Source organism: Rhea americana, unplaced genomic scaffold, assembly GCF_003343005.1.
Source record: "Rhea americana isolate MKP2758 unplaced genomic scaffold, rheAme1 scaffold_30, whole genome shotgun sequence".
In the NCBI taxonomy this organism is placed as follows: Eukaryota; Metazoa; Chordata; class Aves; order Rheiformes; family Rheidae; genus Rhea; species Rhea americana.
The window spans coordinates 4,801,680-4,819,327 of NW_028186424.1; the positions used below are offsets into that span (position 1 = coordinate 4,801,680).

General features: G+C 44.4%; 2 protein-coding genes across 2 annotated transcripts in view; both read right to left on the bottom strand.

Annotated features, from left to right (window-relative positions):
* HGFAC (HGF activator) overlaps window positions 1-1,293 on the bottom strand; it is a 43,141-nt gene extending 41,848 nt beyond the window's left edge. Inside the window, exon 1 of the mRNA XM_085309694.1 lies at window positions 1,225-1,293. Within this exon, the coding sequence (XP_085165820.1) occupies window positions 1,225-1,290 (66 nt within the window). The 5' untranslated portion in view covers window positions 1,291-1,293. The remainder of the gene's footprint in view (window positions 1-1,224) is intronic.
* A 15,489-nt stretch (window positions 1,294-16,782) lies between these two features.
* RGS12 (regulator of G protein signaling 12) overlaps window positions 16,783-17,648 on the bottom strand; it is an 88,168-nt gene continuing 87,302 nt past the window's right edge. The window contains exon 18 of the mRNA XM_085309628.1: window positions 16,783-17,452. Coding sequence (XP_085165754.1) covers window positions 17,088-17,452 — 365 coding nt within the window. The 3' untranslated portion in view covers window positions 16,783-17,087. The remainder of the gene's footprint in view (window positions 17,453-17,648) is intronic.

Sequence of the window (17,648 nt, forward strand, 5' to 3'; positions counted from 1 at the left end):
CTACTAACAGGGGACACCATCTCCTATTTTTCTCTGTAGGAATCATATATGTATCCTGGAGCTAGTTCATCATTGCAAATAACAACCCAGAGCTTGGCCTTTCCTGCTGTTTAGCTATATCCCCCAGGGGATTAGCTAAAAAAGCAATCTCTATTTGGATTTACTGATCAGCAGGCGAAGGGCACTAGGCTGAGCTGATTTTAAGCCACAAGAAATAATGAAAAATGGTAATAAAGTGCTGCTGTCACCAAAGGTGCAAACAGCTATACTGTAGTAAAATTAAAATACCACAAAAGCAATCAAGCAAGCCGCAGATCACAAATGTAGAACTGGATGTGGGACATAATAAGTAAGRAATAAGACAGAAGTATTGCTCAGATACATAAGGAGGGCTTGAAGTCTGAGGAAGGAACAATTTCTGTGCTCTACTGTAGCTCTCTCAGCACTTGGTCAGTCTCCAGGGGCTCCAGCCAAGGCTGATCTTTGTCCTAGGTACCAAGAATTTTCTTTTCTGCTCCAAAGTGCAATGTCTGAGGATATGCTTCTGTATTTCATGTGAATAGTTAGGAGTTTAGCATCATTTAAGCATATCTAGGCTAGTTTTAATCTAGCTAGCAAAGTAAGAATAATCATAGAGCCACACAGCCGTGGGTCCAGGGCGTTAGCTGAGCAGCCCATGGCAGGGCTTAAGCAAACAAGCAGAGCTGAACTCAGCGGTGCTGCAATTGCCACACAGAGACGTACTCGAAAACGAGACGCAAAAAACCCACATGTTCAAAATACTGAAGAACGTGGCATGAAAACAGTAACAGGGGCAGCTGGCTACCTAGGCTAGTATGTTTGGCTACCATACGCCAGCAGGGGCTGGTGGGTAGCACTCTTGCCCCATGCTCTTGCAGGTATCTGCTTGTGTCATCACATTTCTCAGATGCACTTTCAAAGTATTTCAGTTGTGGTAGTCCCTGCCCCTGTTCTTCCCCTCTGGCAGGGCAGGGATGTGAGTAATTTCTTTAAGCACAGACAACAGTATATATGGGACCAGCAGTGCTACAGGCCCACACTTAGTGCTGCTGTGTGCCTTGATCTAGCTGTCTTGGACTTCTGTGTCCTGCTGGAAGCACTTCTCCTTTTGGTCTGGTCAGCAGCTTTGCTCACTCAACCCCGAAGCAATATCGTTCTGCCAACCAGCATGTAGGGGAGCTCCAAAACAAAGATCTGACTTACCATCCTCGAACAGTCACTGCTCAGAGTCAAAGCCAAGCCAAGAGTGAAGAGAGCACAGGCTTTCATCTTTGCTTTCTTTTTGCAGAGGTTTTCTCTGGCAGAGATAACTTTCCAGGGCTGTACTGAAGCGGGAGGGTGAACAGCAACGAGCTTTCACGAGRGACTGCAATTTACTTGACTTCAGGGCATTTTGGTTTTCTAAGTAAGCAGAGCTCTTATCCTTGTTAATCATTAATGTCTTTGTGGATAGATGGGAATGCCATTTAGCAAGATACTCTACCTAAACCACAGGGAGTGAAGAATTTACAAAGTGCCCAACACTCTGATGATCACCGGTGAACACCCTTCCTCTCCCCGAACTCAGCAGGCATCTCAGAGCGCCTCCAGAGGACCCCATCCAGTGTTGTTTGCAATCAGAAAGCATTTACCGTCCAGACACTTCCCATCTCTTTCCCTTCACTAGCTAATTAAAAGCATGATAAGTAATAACAAGGAGCTCCAAAGAAGCCCACTCAGGAAATGCATTATATTAATGAATTATATTGCAAAATATGGAACAGATCAATGCCAATATCAGGCGTAAGAATTACTCATTAACAGGTGCTTACCTGCCTGGGAGACACTTATAATAGCAGTCCTTAAGCAGCAGACTAGGAAAATTAGAAAGAAAGAAAGTATATATTAGTCTGACAAAACATTTGGTGTACCAAAAAGCTCCCTTCTGCAGCCATATCTGTCCTTAAGTGCCTGGCTGAGATAGCGACACCAGAGAAGCACTTCTAGTAGGGATGCAGAGTGCACTGCTAGGACTGAGATTTCACCAGTAGAGATTGCTTCGGCCCCACTTCATCCCACAGCCAAAACCCACAGGTCTGGCTGGTCTAACTATGTCTGCACTGGAGGCTGTTGCCAGCCACGATCTGGCAGYCGAGGGCTGCATCTCCTCATACCCAAAATCCACAGAGCCATGACAGCAGGAGTATTGTAGTCCTCCTTGCTGAAGTTCTGCTCTACTGTTTGAAGTTTTAACCAGCGCAGCTAGGGAAGGGGTGGGGGGTGATTTTGTGTTTTAACCCAGCATGGCTATGCAAGTAAGGCCCTGTGGTTCAGCGCAGCTGCCCTGGCACAAGTTTACAACGGTTTATAATGGTTGAAGGGGTTTCTACTGGATGCACTATCCCACTACTACGACTGTCACCACAGTGGTATCTTGACAGCATAGCTATGCAGGTTTAATTTCATCTGCAAAACTTTCCTACTGCCAGCAAGGCTTGGAAAAGCAAAGAACAAGTGAATTTGAAATTGTCTTCCCAAAATTCAGCAGAAAAAAAAAACAAATAGAAAAAAAACYTTTGCTTTATGCATTATTTGTTGGCTGAAGATTTGAAATAAATAAAGCTTCAAAACAGACTTGAGGAATCAACTTGTCTTCCTTTCTCTCATCTCACAAATGGGAAATAAAAGGTGCAGAGAGTCTGACCGAGCTACCTGGGGACACTTGGCAAAGCTGGAACACAGATTTCCACTTCCTATCCTCATATTTGACTTASGTGACCAGGCTTCAAACTGAGCATTCCTATACAATGGCCTGTAGACATATGCTTACCRTCCTGGCTCCTCCAAATGGTGTAAAGAGAGAGAAAAAGCCATTAGCTTGCTGCTTCATCCAGACTTCCCCAAAGCTCAGCAGAAAGAGGGGAACAGAGGAATTAAGACCATATGGGGAGGGGAGAAGGGCAACACCTCTTTAAGCTGTGGAAATAGCCTCCTCCACCCACTGCCAGAGCAAAAACCATCCACTTATGGGATCAGAAACATCATATTCCAGTGGTGATCAAGGCAGGTTTTGGGATAGCTTCTTCACACACCTGAAAGTAAGAAATGTCTCATGAAGTGCTGAGGYTGCTGTAATGAAGACAAGGCACTGAGTAACCAAATGTCACTTTGAAGTTATCCCTGCTTTGCACAGGTGGTTGCACCAGCTGACCTCCAGATTCTCCACCAACCTCAATTATTTGGCGGTGATGTGGTTCTGCCATTCAGTCCTGATCATGCTGCATGCACTCTCTGTATGTCCATCCCTGGTTGTTCTTCATAGGCATTGAACTACGAGCAAGAATTGTGATGTCCTTCGGGGGAGTAACAATTCTAAATTTTTAGCTAAAGCTAAAAATATGAAAAAGAAAGAAGTAACGACACCAGGAACTGTTTCAGCTGATCCCTGGCACAAAGTAAAGGGGAAAGAAAGCAGTTGCAACAGCTGCTTCCAGGAGCTGCAGGAGAAACCTCACCACATAGTGGGAAATATCCCYGAGTAAGGGCTGAATAACAACTCCACAGTGATTTCCAGCTTCAGATAGATATGAATCATTAAAAATCCCTAACTGCTCTACACCTCCCTGCATTGGTTCAGTARAGAGATGTCTGAACAGGTCTTACTGCCATAAAGAAAAGACAGAATTTGAGATGATCAGTGACAATGATGTGAGCTATCTATAACCAAACCAAGTCTGCCTTCATCAAGTTTCTCCTAAAATAAATAAAAATTAAGCAAGCTACATAATATTTTTTTGGTGGAGGAAACCTTTTATCTCATTGGCAATAAACTGCTCAGAAATATGGAGATTTAGTTTTGATCCTGAATTAGAAACCCCAGASGGCAGCAAGAGGTTGGGAGTTCATGGGGATGGAGGATGAGGTATCCTGCAGAGGTTTATGTCGTATCAGTGTGACACCTCTGAACACAGGCAGCACAAGTGTGCATACAAGGGCATCAGGGAGCAAACCTGGAGAAAGAGAGCTGACAAGCACAAGCATCCACAATCATGTAAGCTGGTCCCATTTAATCCTTTTTCATTTTAATTGCTTTCTAGGTAGAGCAATGCAGCAACACAGGCTGGGGTTATCTGAGAATGACCCCACCAGCAGGAAGGCACCACGTGAGAAGGGACATCCCTTCTCCTACCGCTCGTGTTCATGCCTGACTCCATGGCCACTCTGTGGAGAACCTGTGGCGATTGCACACAGCTCTAAATGCAGATTGTAATGGGAAAAAAGTGAGCAGCACAGAGCTGAAGCCTCTTCCAGTAAGTGGTGCCCTTTTTATTTACTCATGTACACCAGTGCTGCAATCAGCGGCGCTCAGATAGTTTACAGGAATCTCAGCCCAACCTCGTGAACTGACTAATCTGAGGCCAAGGCAGGGGCAGTGCAAACAGTTGCTTCCCCATTATGCAGAGCAGTGAATAAGCCAAAACCAGCAGCAACACTTCCAAAGACTGCCAGGCTGCTCTCACGTTAAGCTATTGCAAGATTGCATGTCCTTAAGATCTCTGAGGAGGCCTGCCGCGAGCGAAATCTCCCTCGCCCTCGGGAGAAGACACTGTTCAGTGTTGCTGCACCTGAAAACCCGCTAGCCTGCTTCTCGCTCCATGAGCACCCACGTGCGGGGCAAGAGACTCAAAATGAAATGGTCGACTCAAAAGCCAGGCAGAGGAGTGTGTAGAGTTGCTTTCCACACGCAGGTGTTTCTGAAGCCAACGTAGTAACAACAACCAGAGAAACAATGAAAATATGGAGACCATCTCCAGCTCTTTGAGAAATGCTAAGGCATCTAACGTTAGATTTCAGACTTCATTTGATGGCTGTTTCAAATGAGGCTCCATAAAGCACTAAAAATGCACTTAAGAGAGAAAATCTGAAAACAGGTGATAGAGGGAAGACCTGGCTTTTGGAGGACAGAGTATGCAGCAGCTCTGAGAGCTGAAGCCTGTAATATAGCTCATCCCACCAAGGAAACTGCAAGTAAAATCTACTTCTTGTTTTCTAAGAAACTTCCATCATCCTTCTAAAAATAGGCAAGTTCTGATTCTTTAATTTGCTACACATAATATTGAACATTTCCTATGGAGCACAYAATCCAAATGCTTTTAGAGTCAGATCCTGCTGCTGCTGAAGTCAACGAATGGTTTCAAAATAAGACTAGGAGATCTTTATCATGTTTGCGGGCTGTAATCCTTTTGTATCAAAGGCTAAAACTCCCAGTCTCAGCAATCACTTTCACTTTATCCTGACATCAGCCGGGAAAATGAAAAGGCAAAAAAAACAGACAATAAAACAGCAGAAAATGGCAGAAGTCCCTGCTGCAGGGGGTATATCACATGCTGATTATGCTGCCTTTTGTACGTTCGCCTTTTTTGTCATTCTCACATTGCAATGATTTTTATCTCTTTAAATTTAACATTAATTAATGAAAGYCAAAGCTGAGGCTCTGAACTCCTTAGTAATAATGAAACAGTATTAAAAGGCATCCTAAATCATTAAATGCTAGTGAAAAGTAAATTAACTGAGTCAGCCATCAATAATTAAATAATAAAATTTAATCTTTTTCTTCAGTTAGTGCACTAGACGTGAATGCAAAAGACAAGCTTAGACCCACACACACATCCATTGGCATTTGTATCTATGCAGGAACTATCATATAGCTGGAGGGAGGTCGTCACATGACTGAAAGTTCATCAGTGTTCTCAATTTTTACATTATTCTCTGACCGATACTTGTGTTTCTGAGAAATCTACCTATTACTCCAAAGCTGAAGAAAAATCGTAACCTCTTCTAATGAGTAACCGATCCCTCGTGTATTTTTACAAAGTTCTATGTTTATTCGGGTAATAAGCCTCTTTTCTTTCAAAGCCAGTTTCTTTTTGCCTTGTGAAGTTAACATATGGCAGCCAGCTAATGGAGCAGGGTTGCCTCCTGAGACGATCTTATTACCAGGCCTTAGTCGACATTATTGTCACAAAGTCCAAACTCGGCTTCCTGGCTGAGAAGGCAACTCCAGGCGACAGGATCGTCAGCAAGATGAACCGSTGTCGGCTCTAGAGCCTCTCATGAACCAGAGGTGTGCTGCATGTAAGACACATTTATAAAGTTTGATGACTGCATGCAACGTGGAGGTAATTGAAAATATGGCTAGTCTGAGAAATACAGCTTCATCTTTTGGGGAAGGCCGGGATGCAGGAGCTCCTGTGCGGCAAAGCTGCTTCCCACGCAGGAGCATGGGCTTCGGGAGAGCTGCGAGGCAGATGCACAAATCCTCCCCGCTCTCTCTTTTTCCGTTTGGGGGGTCTGGCCAAGCAGTTACCCCATTGCAAACCTTGCTGGAGCTATCAGACACTCAAGCATTGCCTTCATCCCTGTTGGTGAGATCACTCCCATTTTCTGCTCCTGGGAGCATTTATCAAAACTCACCTGTCCCAGTTACATGATGCAGGTGCCTGCTCACCAAAACAGGGAATAATACACGTGGGTTCCAAGAATTTTTAAAGAAGTCACACTGGGAGTGCTGGAAGGAGCTTTCCCGTTCCCACTAACATCTACTGGGACAGGCAGGGCTTGGTGCAGACCTGCCTCAGGAAAGGAGCCACTTCCGTCCGATCGCTCCCACCCAGCAGTCTTCATCGCTGGGCTAGAAGTGAGCCACCACCTCCTCTCTTCTGCCAGGTTTGGCGTGGTGCCTAGAGAAAAGCTGTTGCATCGCTCTTGCTAAAGACACACGCTAGGGAAGAAAGTTGAAATCACTCGCTTGTTTTGTTTATTTTGGCAAGAAAAAAGCAAAGTTTGAGCTCTGATCAAACCAAAAAGCACTCCAGACTGCTAAGTTATTCATATGGACCTTAAATAATGCGGCACCCAAAAGGTATTGGTTTCTACACACCACTTTGCAAATGCAAAAACACCACTGTGTGTCACCTCCCAGTGCGCACACAGGGCAGTCTGAGAGATCCTGGGGGAAAAAAATCTACATCTTTTTAGCTTTCAGGGAGAACAGGACTCCTATTTCATCCTCTCCCACCCCCAACTTTCCTGTTAGTATTCACGGTCCCAAAGACATGCAAAACCTCTACAGCACTGTAACAGAAAAAAATAAATCTTTTCATAAATCATCTTCCCCTCTGCTCGTGGCAGCAAGGCTGGCGAAAGCACAGCTGCGGAAGCCTGGGTTCTGGGCAGCTGTGATCCAGCAAGCACAAATCTGGAGCGGACGCATTTTAGCAGACAATCCTCGGATTGAAAGAAACGCCTTCGTCCAAATGTTTGCTCCTCCTCACTCCTCTCACCTCCCACGTTTCTCCGGCACCGCTTGCATCTCTCCTGGCTTCCCTCACCCTCCAGCTTTCAGTTCTGGGTGTTTTCTGCACCATTCTCCTTTCTCTTTTCTCCAGAGACAGAAACTGCTCTAAAATCTATCATTTTGCTCACGTCACTCCATGTCACTCTACCCAACACTTTCAATCCCCTCCCCCTCCACCCATCTCACTTCTACCCCTCAGAGGTTGCCTCTTTGATCGTGATTTCCCCATGGAATWTCCCATCCCATGCCACTCATTCCACTCTCCAAGCGAAACCTACCTTTAACTAAAAATATCAGATTTTGTGGCTCACAGAGGACTTCTGTATTTRTCTCCTCTCCCTAACCCACTGCTTCTCAGCTTACCTGCTGCAGCAGCAAGCACAGGACCCCAAACACTGTCGCACCTAAAGACGGAGCCTCTCCGATGGCCCGTGCTACAGCAGCCAGCAGCTCTGGCCAACCCCTCCTCCAGCTTCAGCAGTCCTAGGAAGATCATCTGCATTTTGGCAGTTTTGTTCTTCTTCTTCCCCAGAGGTCAGAGCCCTGGTTCATCCATTCACACGCCAGTCTTTCCTGCTAATATTTGCTTTCCCAAAGAGGCATGTAACATACTAATCAATCAGACTGAAAATCTGCAGGCATGACCTGGTATTTATTTTTTTCCCATTGACATTTGTGGCTTTGTGTTGACGGGCTACAGTATCAGAGAATACCSTGCCTTAAATTTTTCTCTTTTTCAGCTAACCACCTTTATGCATGTTGACTTTGCAATGGCTTCATGTTCTCATCTCTGTGAAATCACATTTTTTTTAGCTGCATTCAGCCACCGCAGTTGCAGCTATATATTAAAAGCGCCCTGCCTTTACTTGCAGCTGTACTTAGGAATGTTTCATTCATGCATCCAGAAAACATTAGTTCTGATATGAAAATCAAATCGTATAAAAGAAAAAAAATGAATAGCTGAGCTTGAGCTGCAAGAATAAAATCCGATTGTGATTACATCCAGCTAACCACACGTTTGTGGGGGATTGTGGCTTTGCTACAAGATGCTATACGCAGAAATTTCATTTATACAACCCAGACCTGGATTGAGTCACAACAATTAGCCAAGATTTTAGAAGAGGCCTGTTTCGAGCTGATATTACATTCTGTTCGTACACCTAGATGCCGTGACATATCTAAAATACTATGCCTGCAACCAGCCTAGGGTGTGTTTGCATGAAGAGGCTGTTCTTCCCACTGCATGACTAAAAAGTAGACAGCAGGAAACTATATTTTCCAAGRACTTTGATACAAACCTTTATAGATAACCCTGACTGAAACAGTAGGCCCATATAGAGAGGCGTACGATTTCTTTTTTAGCCATGTACTCACTGAAAACTGACAAGAAGAGGTGTAGAGGTGCCCACCTTCTACCGCTGCCAACCCGTTTAGGTAACTTCAGCACAGGCTGATTTGCAATTGTTAGGCATGTACATTTTTAGCAGCACTCAAATTCCTGCTATTCCACCCACTTTCTTCATTAGCATATTAGACGCCCCCATTGCTTTAAAAYGGTCTATAAGTCAGGCATGTGTGAGGGAAGGTGGCTTCGCTTCAGCAGCTGAAGACAGCTGAAATCTTCCCTTTCAAAGGGAAGATTTCTCCTGTCTGGCTCAAATCTCCCTTTTCTCCTTTTCTTCCCTTTTCTCCTCCTGTCTCCTCTGCCCATTACCCTTTTTCCCCAACCCCTTCCATTACTTTTCACCTTAGCGTCTCTGCTCAGTCCCTCTGCCTCCAAGCTCTTGTTTCTGAGCGTGATGAATGATACAGCCCCAGCAAGTCCCTCAGACCTCCGGCCCCTACCTTGGGGTAAATTTGGGAGAGCTGGCAAAACAGGAAGAAGAAGAAGTCTTCTTCTGACAAAAATTATGGGCCCTTCATCCCACGCTCCCAAAAATCAGGCAGGCATCCAAGGTGTCCGATGTCCAAGGATGAGGCTGGGGTCTCTCCCAGTGAGCAGCCCTCTCCCTGCTGCACAAGTCCTGACTTCAAAAGCTRTTTGTGCACCACTCACTACCTCAGTTTAGCCTCAAGATTGGATTTAGCTTGAATTCCACCACGTGACCAACATGCTGGCTTATTTCTTTCTCTCTCTCTTTTTCCCTCATTTACCTGCAGTGCCACTCCTTGTAATTGCTGCAGAAATGTAATTGCTGCTCCTTGTAATAGCTGCAGAAACAATCCGAGCTGTCATCGACGTTATTATTCACACATCAGGAGAAACTGGCAGCTCACATTCACCCCACCTGACTTCATGGATCTRCTGCAGATGTATTTACATCCGAGCTAGGTGTCTAGGCTCCCAGTATAGTCAGTGGACACCAAGATTTTAAGGCAGAAGTCATCTGTCCAAATGTATGGATCAGCTCTAGGATGAAATAAATTATTCCTTATACTCCATTGACAGTATTAACTGTATCTCTAATGATATTTGTATCCTGAAAAGCTGTGTCTACATATAAAGACAGCTATTGAGTAGTTTTACCTAAATTTAGGCAAGAGGGCACCGATCAGGGGTTCTTAAGAGCGAAATAAAGGCTCAGAAGGACTTCCAGGTCAGCTCTGTTATGTCTATTTTGAATTAAACAGACTTACTTTACGTCTCACAAGACCCAATCCTGCAGTTCCTCAGCAAGGCAAATGAAATCTTACGGCACTGCAGAGCGAGTCCTTTCATGATACAACGCATGGCAGAGGTTAGTTACACGTTTTTGCATCAAATGGCAGAAATCTCAAACTTTTTCTGTATATCTGTCCCTTTGCTCACAAGAGCACAAAATAAATAAACAAGAGAATCAGCTTTCTCTAGGAGACTGATATATTCCAGACCAGTAACACTTGCTTAGCCATCTAGCACCTTCTCAAAGACTCAAGCCGTTAAGAAAGGCCTCTGAGATACAGATTGGTGGGTCCTACCAGAGCAGATTCAAGATATTTAAGAATACTCTTCCTGGACATGGACTGCATGGTCTTTTCCAGTGAAGCAGATGAGCAGTGTTTACAGTATTTCCCACAGTATTTTCCACGGTGTTTACAGTATTTCCTATAGGCCTGCTATAGSATTGCTCTAGTGGTTTTACAACTCTGTATACCCGTGGGGATTCAGCATAGCAGTGTCAGCATAGACCTGGAAAAGCTACATGTCATCCCAGCCCTACCAGTCATTTCCTATTAGTACTTCAGATTTCTGTGCGCTCCTTTCTCTGGCGCTGAGCACCAGAAGCACAAGTGGGCAGGGTGGCAAACGAGAAGGAAGGGGATCATTTCAGGACCATCATGTCACTGCTTGAAGTTAGTGTACACAGATATCCCCCGGGCCTCCAGTTCGCTCCACTCTTGCTCTCTGGTAGATAGAGCGTTTCTGGTTTGTAGCAGCGCCTGCTGCAAGGCAGAGCAGTTTTGATGCACTGTTAGCCAAGCCTCCAAGAACATGCAGAAGAGCAGCTGGAGGAGAATTACCCTRTACCTGGAAAACATTCAGCTACTGTCTTTCTTCAGGTTTGCAATCCCTTTGCATTGCTGGAATGGAGCAAAAGGAATTAATTAAAGGCTAAAAATCTAACCCACTATTATTAAATTCCAGAAGATGAGCTATCTTTAAAGTATATAAACAGTTAGCAAAAATTTCCTTTTAAAGGAATTTATTTGTGTAAGCTAGGTTTAAAAAGATTTCTGTATGAAATCTAATAAAATGCAGGCCATTTTCATATTGYCTTTCCCCCCCCCTTAAAACTGTGATGTAACTTCTGTGCTAGGTTCAAATGGCAGGAGGCTACCAGGAGCTGAGCCCTAAAAATGAGAAAAAAAAACAAGGGCAAACGCTGCGACTGCCTGGAAGAGARCCACCGCTTCGCCCTTTACGCCAGGGCCTGGTTCAGGCAAACTCTGTCGCGAACAAAGAGTGGGATAAAATACTCCCCTTTTAAAATATATCAACTTCAGTTCACATATAATGCATTTTGTAATAGACTTGTTCTTTGTGAATAACTGAACATATTTTTTTCTACTGTATTGCACTGTATTTCTACTGTATATGTCAGTGAAATAGTATCAGCTCCAGTGTATAAATTATTTACTTACTACATATACSATTAACATTTTAAATGGATTTGACACACTTGCGATTCTATACACATCCTTGTGGGGTGCAGGATTTCTCAACGCCTTGGGGAGACAAAGCAAGAGAAATTAATTAATTCAATGCGCATTTTCATATTACGACTTCATTGTATAGATGTTTAAAATCAAAACCACAAATAAAACAAGAACACAGATCAAATTCAATGCAGCYGTGGTTTTAGACGGTGCAACAGGGTGATCACGTAGGAGGAGAAAACGTAAACAGCTTTATATCCTTATCTTCCACACAAACAGTTCAGAAAACACGTTGGTACATGTGTAAGGTGTATTGGGTTTGCGAACATTTTGAGTAACGTGGGCRAGATTTGCGGACACCCGGTCGTGCAGCACTTCAGAGCAGACAAGGGCTTCCCGAAATGACTACAAGCAACCAGGCTAAAAATAAGATAATAAGTGGGTCTAAAAGAAGTGTGTCGACAGCAAGGAAATATTTTAGTAAAATCAACAAAGGTTTCTGCTGTGTTTTAATTGGCATCGGACCATATGGTTCGCAGGTCTGTCCGTTGCTCAGCACCCCGGCTCCGCGGTGCCAAGCTTCAAACGGTGTTGCAAGAGCGGAGGCAGAGGCAGGCATTTGCGTGTGCCGCTCGGTTTTGCTGCGGGGAGAACAYGCTCCCGCTCCTCAGGGCCACCCCGCCGCCGCGCCGCCGYGCCGCCATCTCACAGCTCCTGGAAACCGGCCTCCTGGGGCCGGAGAGGGGCCAGCTCTGAACACAGCGCCCCGGCCCACGGCCGAGGGCGAGGAGGACTGGCTTGCGCCTGCAACGGTGTTGGCTCCTCACGCGTCTCGATAYGGACCTGCCGCTGGGCTGTGGCCTTTGCCTGACCGAGGCCCTTGGAAARTTTTGAGAACCTCTGAGGACTTTTGAGAAGATGCTGTATTCGCTATCCACATCCGTATATCCTCTGCGTGCCAGAGATGCTTGGCATGACCAGGAGMACCAACGCGGAGAAGCGCTACAGGCAAGAACTTCCGTTTTGTGGGGAAAATCAGGCAACCTCTGAAAAATCAGAATAGACTCGTAAACCGTGATTACCTCTGTGCCAATAACGCAAGGAGGCAAGCGGCTGAGCCGGCAAGAGAAGGAGGAATAAACCAATGAGCTCCACAGCAAAGCCAAGAAAATAGACCAAAACTTTCAGGTAAGAAAATTAGGGACTCACCATCTTTGGAAAAAAYCAAAGAGCCCCCCAGAAGACTTTCAGGGGCGTGAAAAAGCACTCGATAGAGCCAGGTATCGGCTCCTTCCCGCAGAGCAGTAAATCTCTGCAGTCTCTTTGCAGAGCCTGTTTATGTGCCTTCATAAAACATTGGGTTATTTGTCAGGCAATCCCCAAGAGCTAAACTGCGCGGTGGTTTATTTTGCCTGTGTGTTATACCACAAATCTGTTGACAAGGCACCCGGGGGGGTCCCTTTGAAAGCTGGCTTACCTGCATTTCTTGCATTCTTCACGGAGCCTGTAAAAGAAGAGTTACTGTTGCTGAAACTATGAGGCTGAAACTACTATTTGAAAATCAGATACCATGACAACGAATGAAAGATGAGAAAATCGGTACAGTAAATAAGATTTAAAATGCTGCAGTATTTTCTAAGCTGGAATTATCAGTTTTTACAGTTTCAGGTTCAGGTGCTTGATATATCATTTCAGTGGAGCTCTCTCATCCGTGTAAGAGGACCGGAAGACCAAATTCTCCTTTCGTGTATCATTGTGGRACTGGGGAAACATAAGAGCAACTCTCCATACCAGAGGAGTTTCAATGGAGAAAAGCCAGCAAAAGCAGAAGAGCAATAGGGCCACACGTGCTCTGATTGCCTCTGGGAGCTAACCGGCAAGATGAAGGGTTAAGTTATCAAGCAGTGCTGCAATCAACCTGCTTTTTTTAATTGCTAATAGATTTCATTAGTAGTGGAAATTACAGTATAATGAGGCAACTTAAAATCATATTATAATGTTGAAGTCACACAGTAATTAAAACTGGACAACATCCTTAGAGCACAAAGCTTGGAAGACGTCAGCCAGAGACAGGCTGTACACATTTGTTTTTATTAACTCCATGATCAGTGGGTTTAGATTTTATATTCTGCCAGATACTGAAAAGTACAGCTAATAGTAYTCTAAGCAATGAATTTCCTAGCTAAGAAATCATTGTTTTAAACAATACTCCAATAGTTGGCATTTCATATTCAGGYTTGTTTTTGAATAAAACAGTGCAGTATATTGAAGACTGTTTTTTCCCTGTGTTCTTTGATTTACAGAATTTCCCACATTGTGCCAAGTTATTTTTTCCTGTGTTAAAGAAAACTCAGTTCTCTCACATCCTTCATTTCCCTGCCCTCAGCTTGATTCTCCAATGCTGACAAATTCCATTTGAGTCTTTGATACAGTCAGCTTTAGTTTACTGCATTCAGAATTTTAAAACAGCTTTTTTTTTTTTGACCTCAGTAGCTTTTGAAAAGAAAAGAAATTAAATTCTATTGCCTTCAAAGACAGTGAAAGAACTATGATAAATATGTTTTCTCTTAGGTAAGCAAGTGAACATGCCCAATTTCAGTGCTATAACTCTATACTCACGCCTTAAGGTAACCAACTAGTTCTACCAGATATGGATTTACAAAGGCCAAATACCTGAATGATCTTGAATTTTGTACATCTGAATTTTCCACAAGCAGCTCCTTGGCTCAAACAGGAGGATTTCACCCAGCAAGCAAAGCAGAGGAACTGAAGGTGCAGGCCCCGGCACCCGAGCAAAGGTCCATGCAAAATCTGAGAACAGCTTTTGGTTGAAATAGGAGCTCTGGCTGCAGAAAGGTCTTACAGAAACATAAGCTTGGATGTGGTGGTTCAGGCAAAGGTCCAGCTGTGACCAGAGCTACATGTGCAGGGAGGAGCAAGAGCCTGGCAAGCCCAGAGACCACTTCACCAATGGCTCTTTTCCACCTCCAACGCTTTGCAGCTCTAGATGTTTCCCGGACCCTGCGTGCTTCGCCTGTTTAGCAACCCTTGGTAGGTCTCTCCTAACTTCTTCGAAGTTGCAGCCCTGGTGAACATCTCCCGTCCTTGTCATCCCTTGGCCAGGGGTTTCACCAGCCTCATGCATGAAGAGACACCTGTTTTGAACCTGCCTTCTACTATCTTCATCTGATGTTCTCCAATTCTTGTGTTAGAAAAGTCAGGGAATAGTCACCCCCTGCCCACCCTTTTCGTGGCACTCAACATCTTTAAGGCTTCGTTGCATCTTCCCTCAGCTGTCTCCTTCTCTAGCTATCACTCTCCAGGAGCAGGTTGCTGAGGCGCACGTACCCAGCGTAAGGTAAGCTGCCTTGTTCCATCTGAAATACCGAGCAGCGATTATTACAGACTCTAATTACTGCATCGGAGTTTCAAGTTGCCACCCCGGCATGAGGCCAGGTTTTCATTTTCCAAGACATGAGGAATGGACAAAGGGCAGCGTCCCCTCCTGAGTTTGACCAGTGTAACGTTGGTCTTGATTAGAGCAAAGCAATTAATTTGCAGGAAGATGGAAAAAAATGTGGCCATTTATCTGCRAAATTAATATCGAAGGCTACCAAAAAAAAACCAATAAGAAACGAACATGGCAACTTAAAAATACAGAAATGTTTTAAATAGTTCTCGCTATCACTGTGCTAATTAATACACACTACAGATGACATATGATAAAATATAATATATCCTATGGATCAAAACGAGCCAACRGTGTAGAAGCTTTTCCCCTTTGCCTCTTTGCATGCAGCACAGGGTCGCACAGTCAGGTCGCTCAYGCTGACGGCTGCACGGGGCAGCGCCGYCCGCTCGCGCGGCTGCCCAAGGCTTCTGCCCTCACCCCACGCTCTGATCCGAGGAGCCGCCGCGTTTCTCCGACACAGGTACGAGGCCACGCTGGAAACTGAGCTCCCGTAACCGCTGTGCTTCATTCAGTCATTAGAAAACTAGGTTTAGCTACCATCTGGGACCGAAAGCCTCAAAATACCACCGTAAATTCCCCGAGTTGCTAAATTTGTAACACCGGCATGATTCTAGYGTTGACTCGCGATTCAGTTTCAATTTTGGACGTTTTCAGGGAGCAGCTATTTTCCTACCATAAACCCAAGTTCATTCACACGTTAACRGAGCGTATTCCTCAGGATCAGGAGTGAAAGGACTTCCCAGGGACAGAGACCGAGACGCTCCCGGAGCTAACAGGCGCTGGGTCCATCTCTATCACTAGAGTATATCTGACTTGGAATTCTTAAGCTGTAGAAAGCTTAATTTAGTGTTGTAAAATTACAAAAATCATCACCTCTCTCACTACAAACGGAGTTTAAAAAACTGAGGAGCTGCCTCAAATAATCTCTGCTGTCCCAAAACATCACAGCTCTTGGAAGGCTTCARTAAGGAGGAGCAAAGAAAGGCAAGTTAACGCACAGCCACAGAGAGGCTTTTGACTTGCTGCCTGTGCGGATCTGCAGCCCAGGAGCGATGCAACATGACTCTGAGAGTCCCACAGTAATTTCAAAGCAGTGAACCATCAGGATAGCTCAACATACACACTCAATATAGCTTCAGAGACGAACGGAGGCCCCGCGCTCCCATTTCCTCACGTGCTCCTCTGACCGTCCAGATTCATAACTTTCTCCGAAGAAACAGGAAAGGAGAAAAAGGAGAAGATGGCAAAAGCAGTATGTTTAGTATTATTAAGTATCTTTTCTTTCTCTCTCAAAACTCTGCCCAAGGCTAGAAGATTAACTGAAAATACCATYATCTACAAGAAGAATGAGGTGCACTTAAGTTCTTACGTACAAGCAATAACAAAATCCACCTTCTCCCGAAGCCAAGACACCAAGAGTTGCTGAGTAGGGACCTGGGTGATCCTCCCACCACTGCGTAGTTAGTATATATATTTCTGCTAGGGAAACATCACCACTGGAGCCTACTGGAGCAGCTACTCTTCTCAGCACAAGAAATGCACAGCTTTTTTTGCTTCTCAATTCTTATTGCATATATCAATCCAGATAACCTGTAAAACAAGATTGAATTCCGCTTAGACCTCTTCTCAGTTGTTATCAGACAGATAGGAAGATTTTAACAAAATAATCCTAATCTTTCTACAATAGTGACTGATTTTACTTCCGCTTTACAAGTCTACCAACATAAGGAAATCTTGCAGACCACRAAAAACCTTAGAAGATTAAAGTGAACTCATCCTAAATAAAAATTTTGTATTGGAGGATTTAAAATGAGTTTGTCTTTATTAAAGATACTGAAGGATAGCGGTGGAAACCACGATAATTTTAATAGCATTGTGCAATTGAATCCTGACAAGGAAAATCACATAGAAACAGTAAGAGAACAAAAACAAATATCTCGGTTCCTTTGTTGAAATACTGTTTTTTCATTCTGCAGGTCCTAACCCATATAGGAGCAGGCTCATTGAAGGCAATGGGTAACGAAAACAACTTAAAACTTGCAGAAACRTGTCCCTAAAGCATATATCCATTGCTGCTGATGCCAGGCAAAAATACCATAGTCCTTAACCAAAAAAAGAGACTTAAACAAAAGTAGCTTTATATTGATTCTCCGTGCCCTTATTTTTCTCACTCTTGACAGTGATCAGAGACGGGAGGTCTGACGTCCTATAAACTCCAGTCCTCATCCTCCCTTGGCAAGACCTCAGCTCAGAGATGAAGCCCTCAAAGCTGAGGTTGCCTTCAGAGTCCTCGCAGGAGCGGGTGCTGCTGTCCTCCAGCTTGACTCCGTCCACATCGATTATCCTGTTTACAGGGAGCTCCTTAGGGGGCTTCTCTTGTACACTGGGAGGGTTGACGCTTCTGCTGGTCTTCGTTTTGTGAGAGGTCTGCTCACACACATTTCCCAAAGCCTCTTGTGAATCTTTCCTCTTTCTGTGGGTTGCACCTAACAGAAGAATTAAAAAAACAATAATAATAGAACAGTTACATGTCTTTTGGTTTTCAGCAGTTGTCAATATTACAACCTCCTCTGAGGTGCAGTCAGCTGGGATATTCCTCTGCCCCAGCAAGGAGAATTTAGATACCAACTAACTAAACATGAGATCTTAAAGAAACATACTATCTTATTCTGTGTCTTTCTT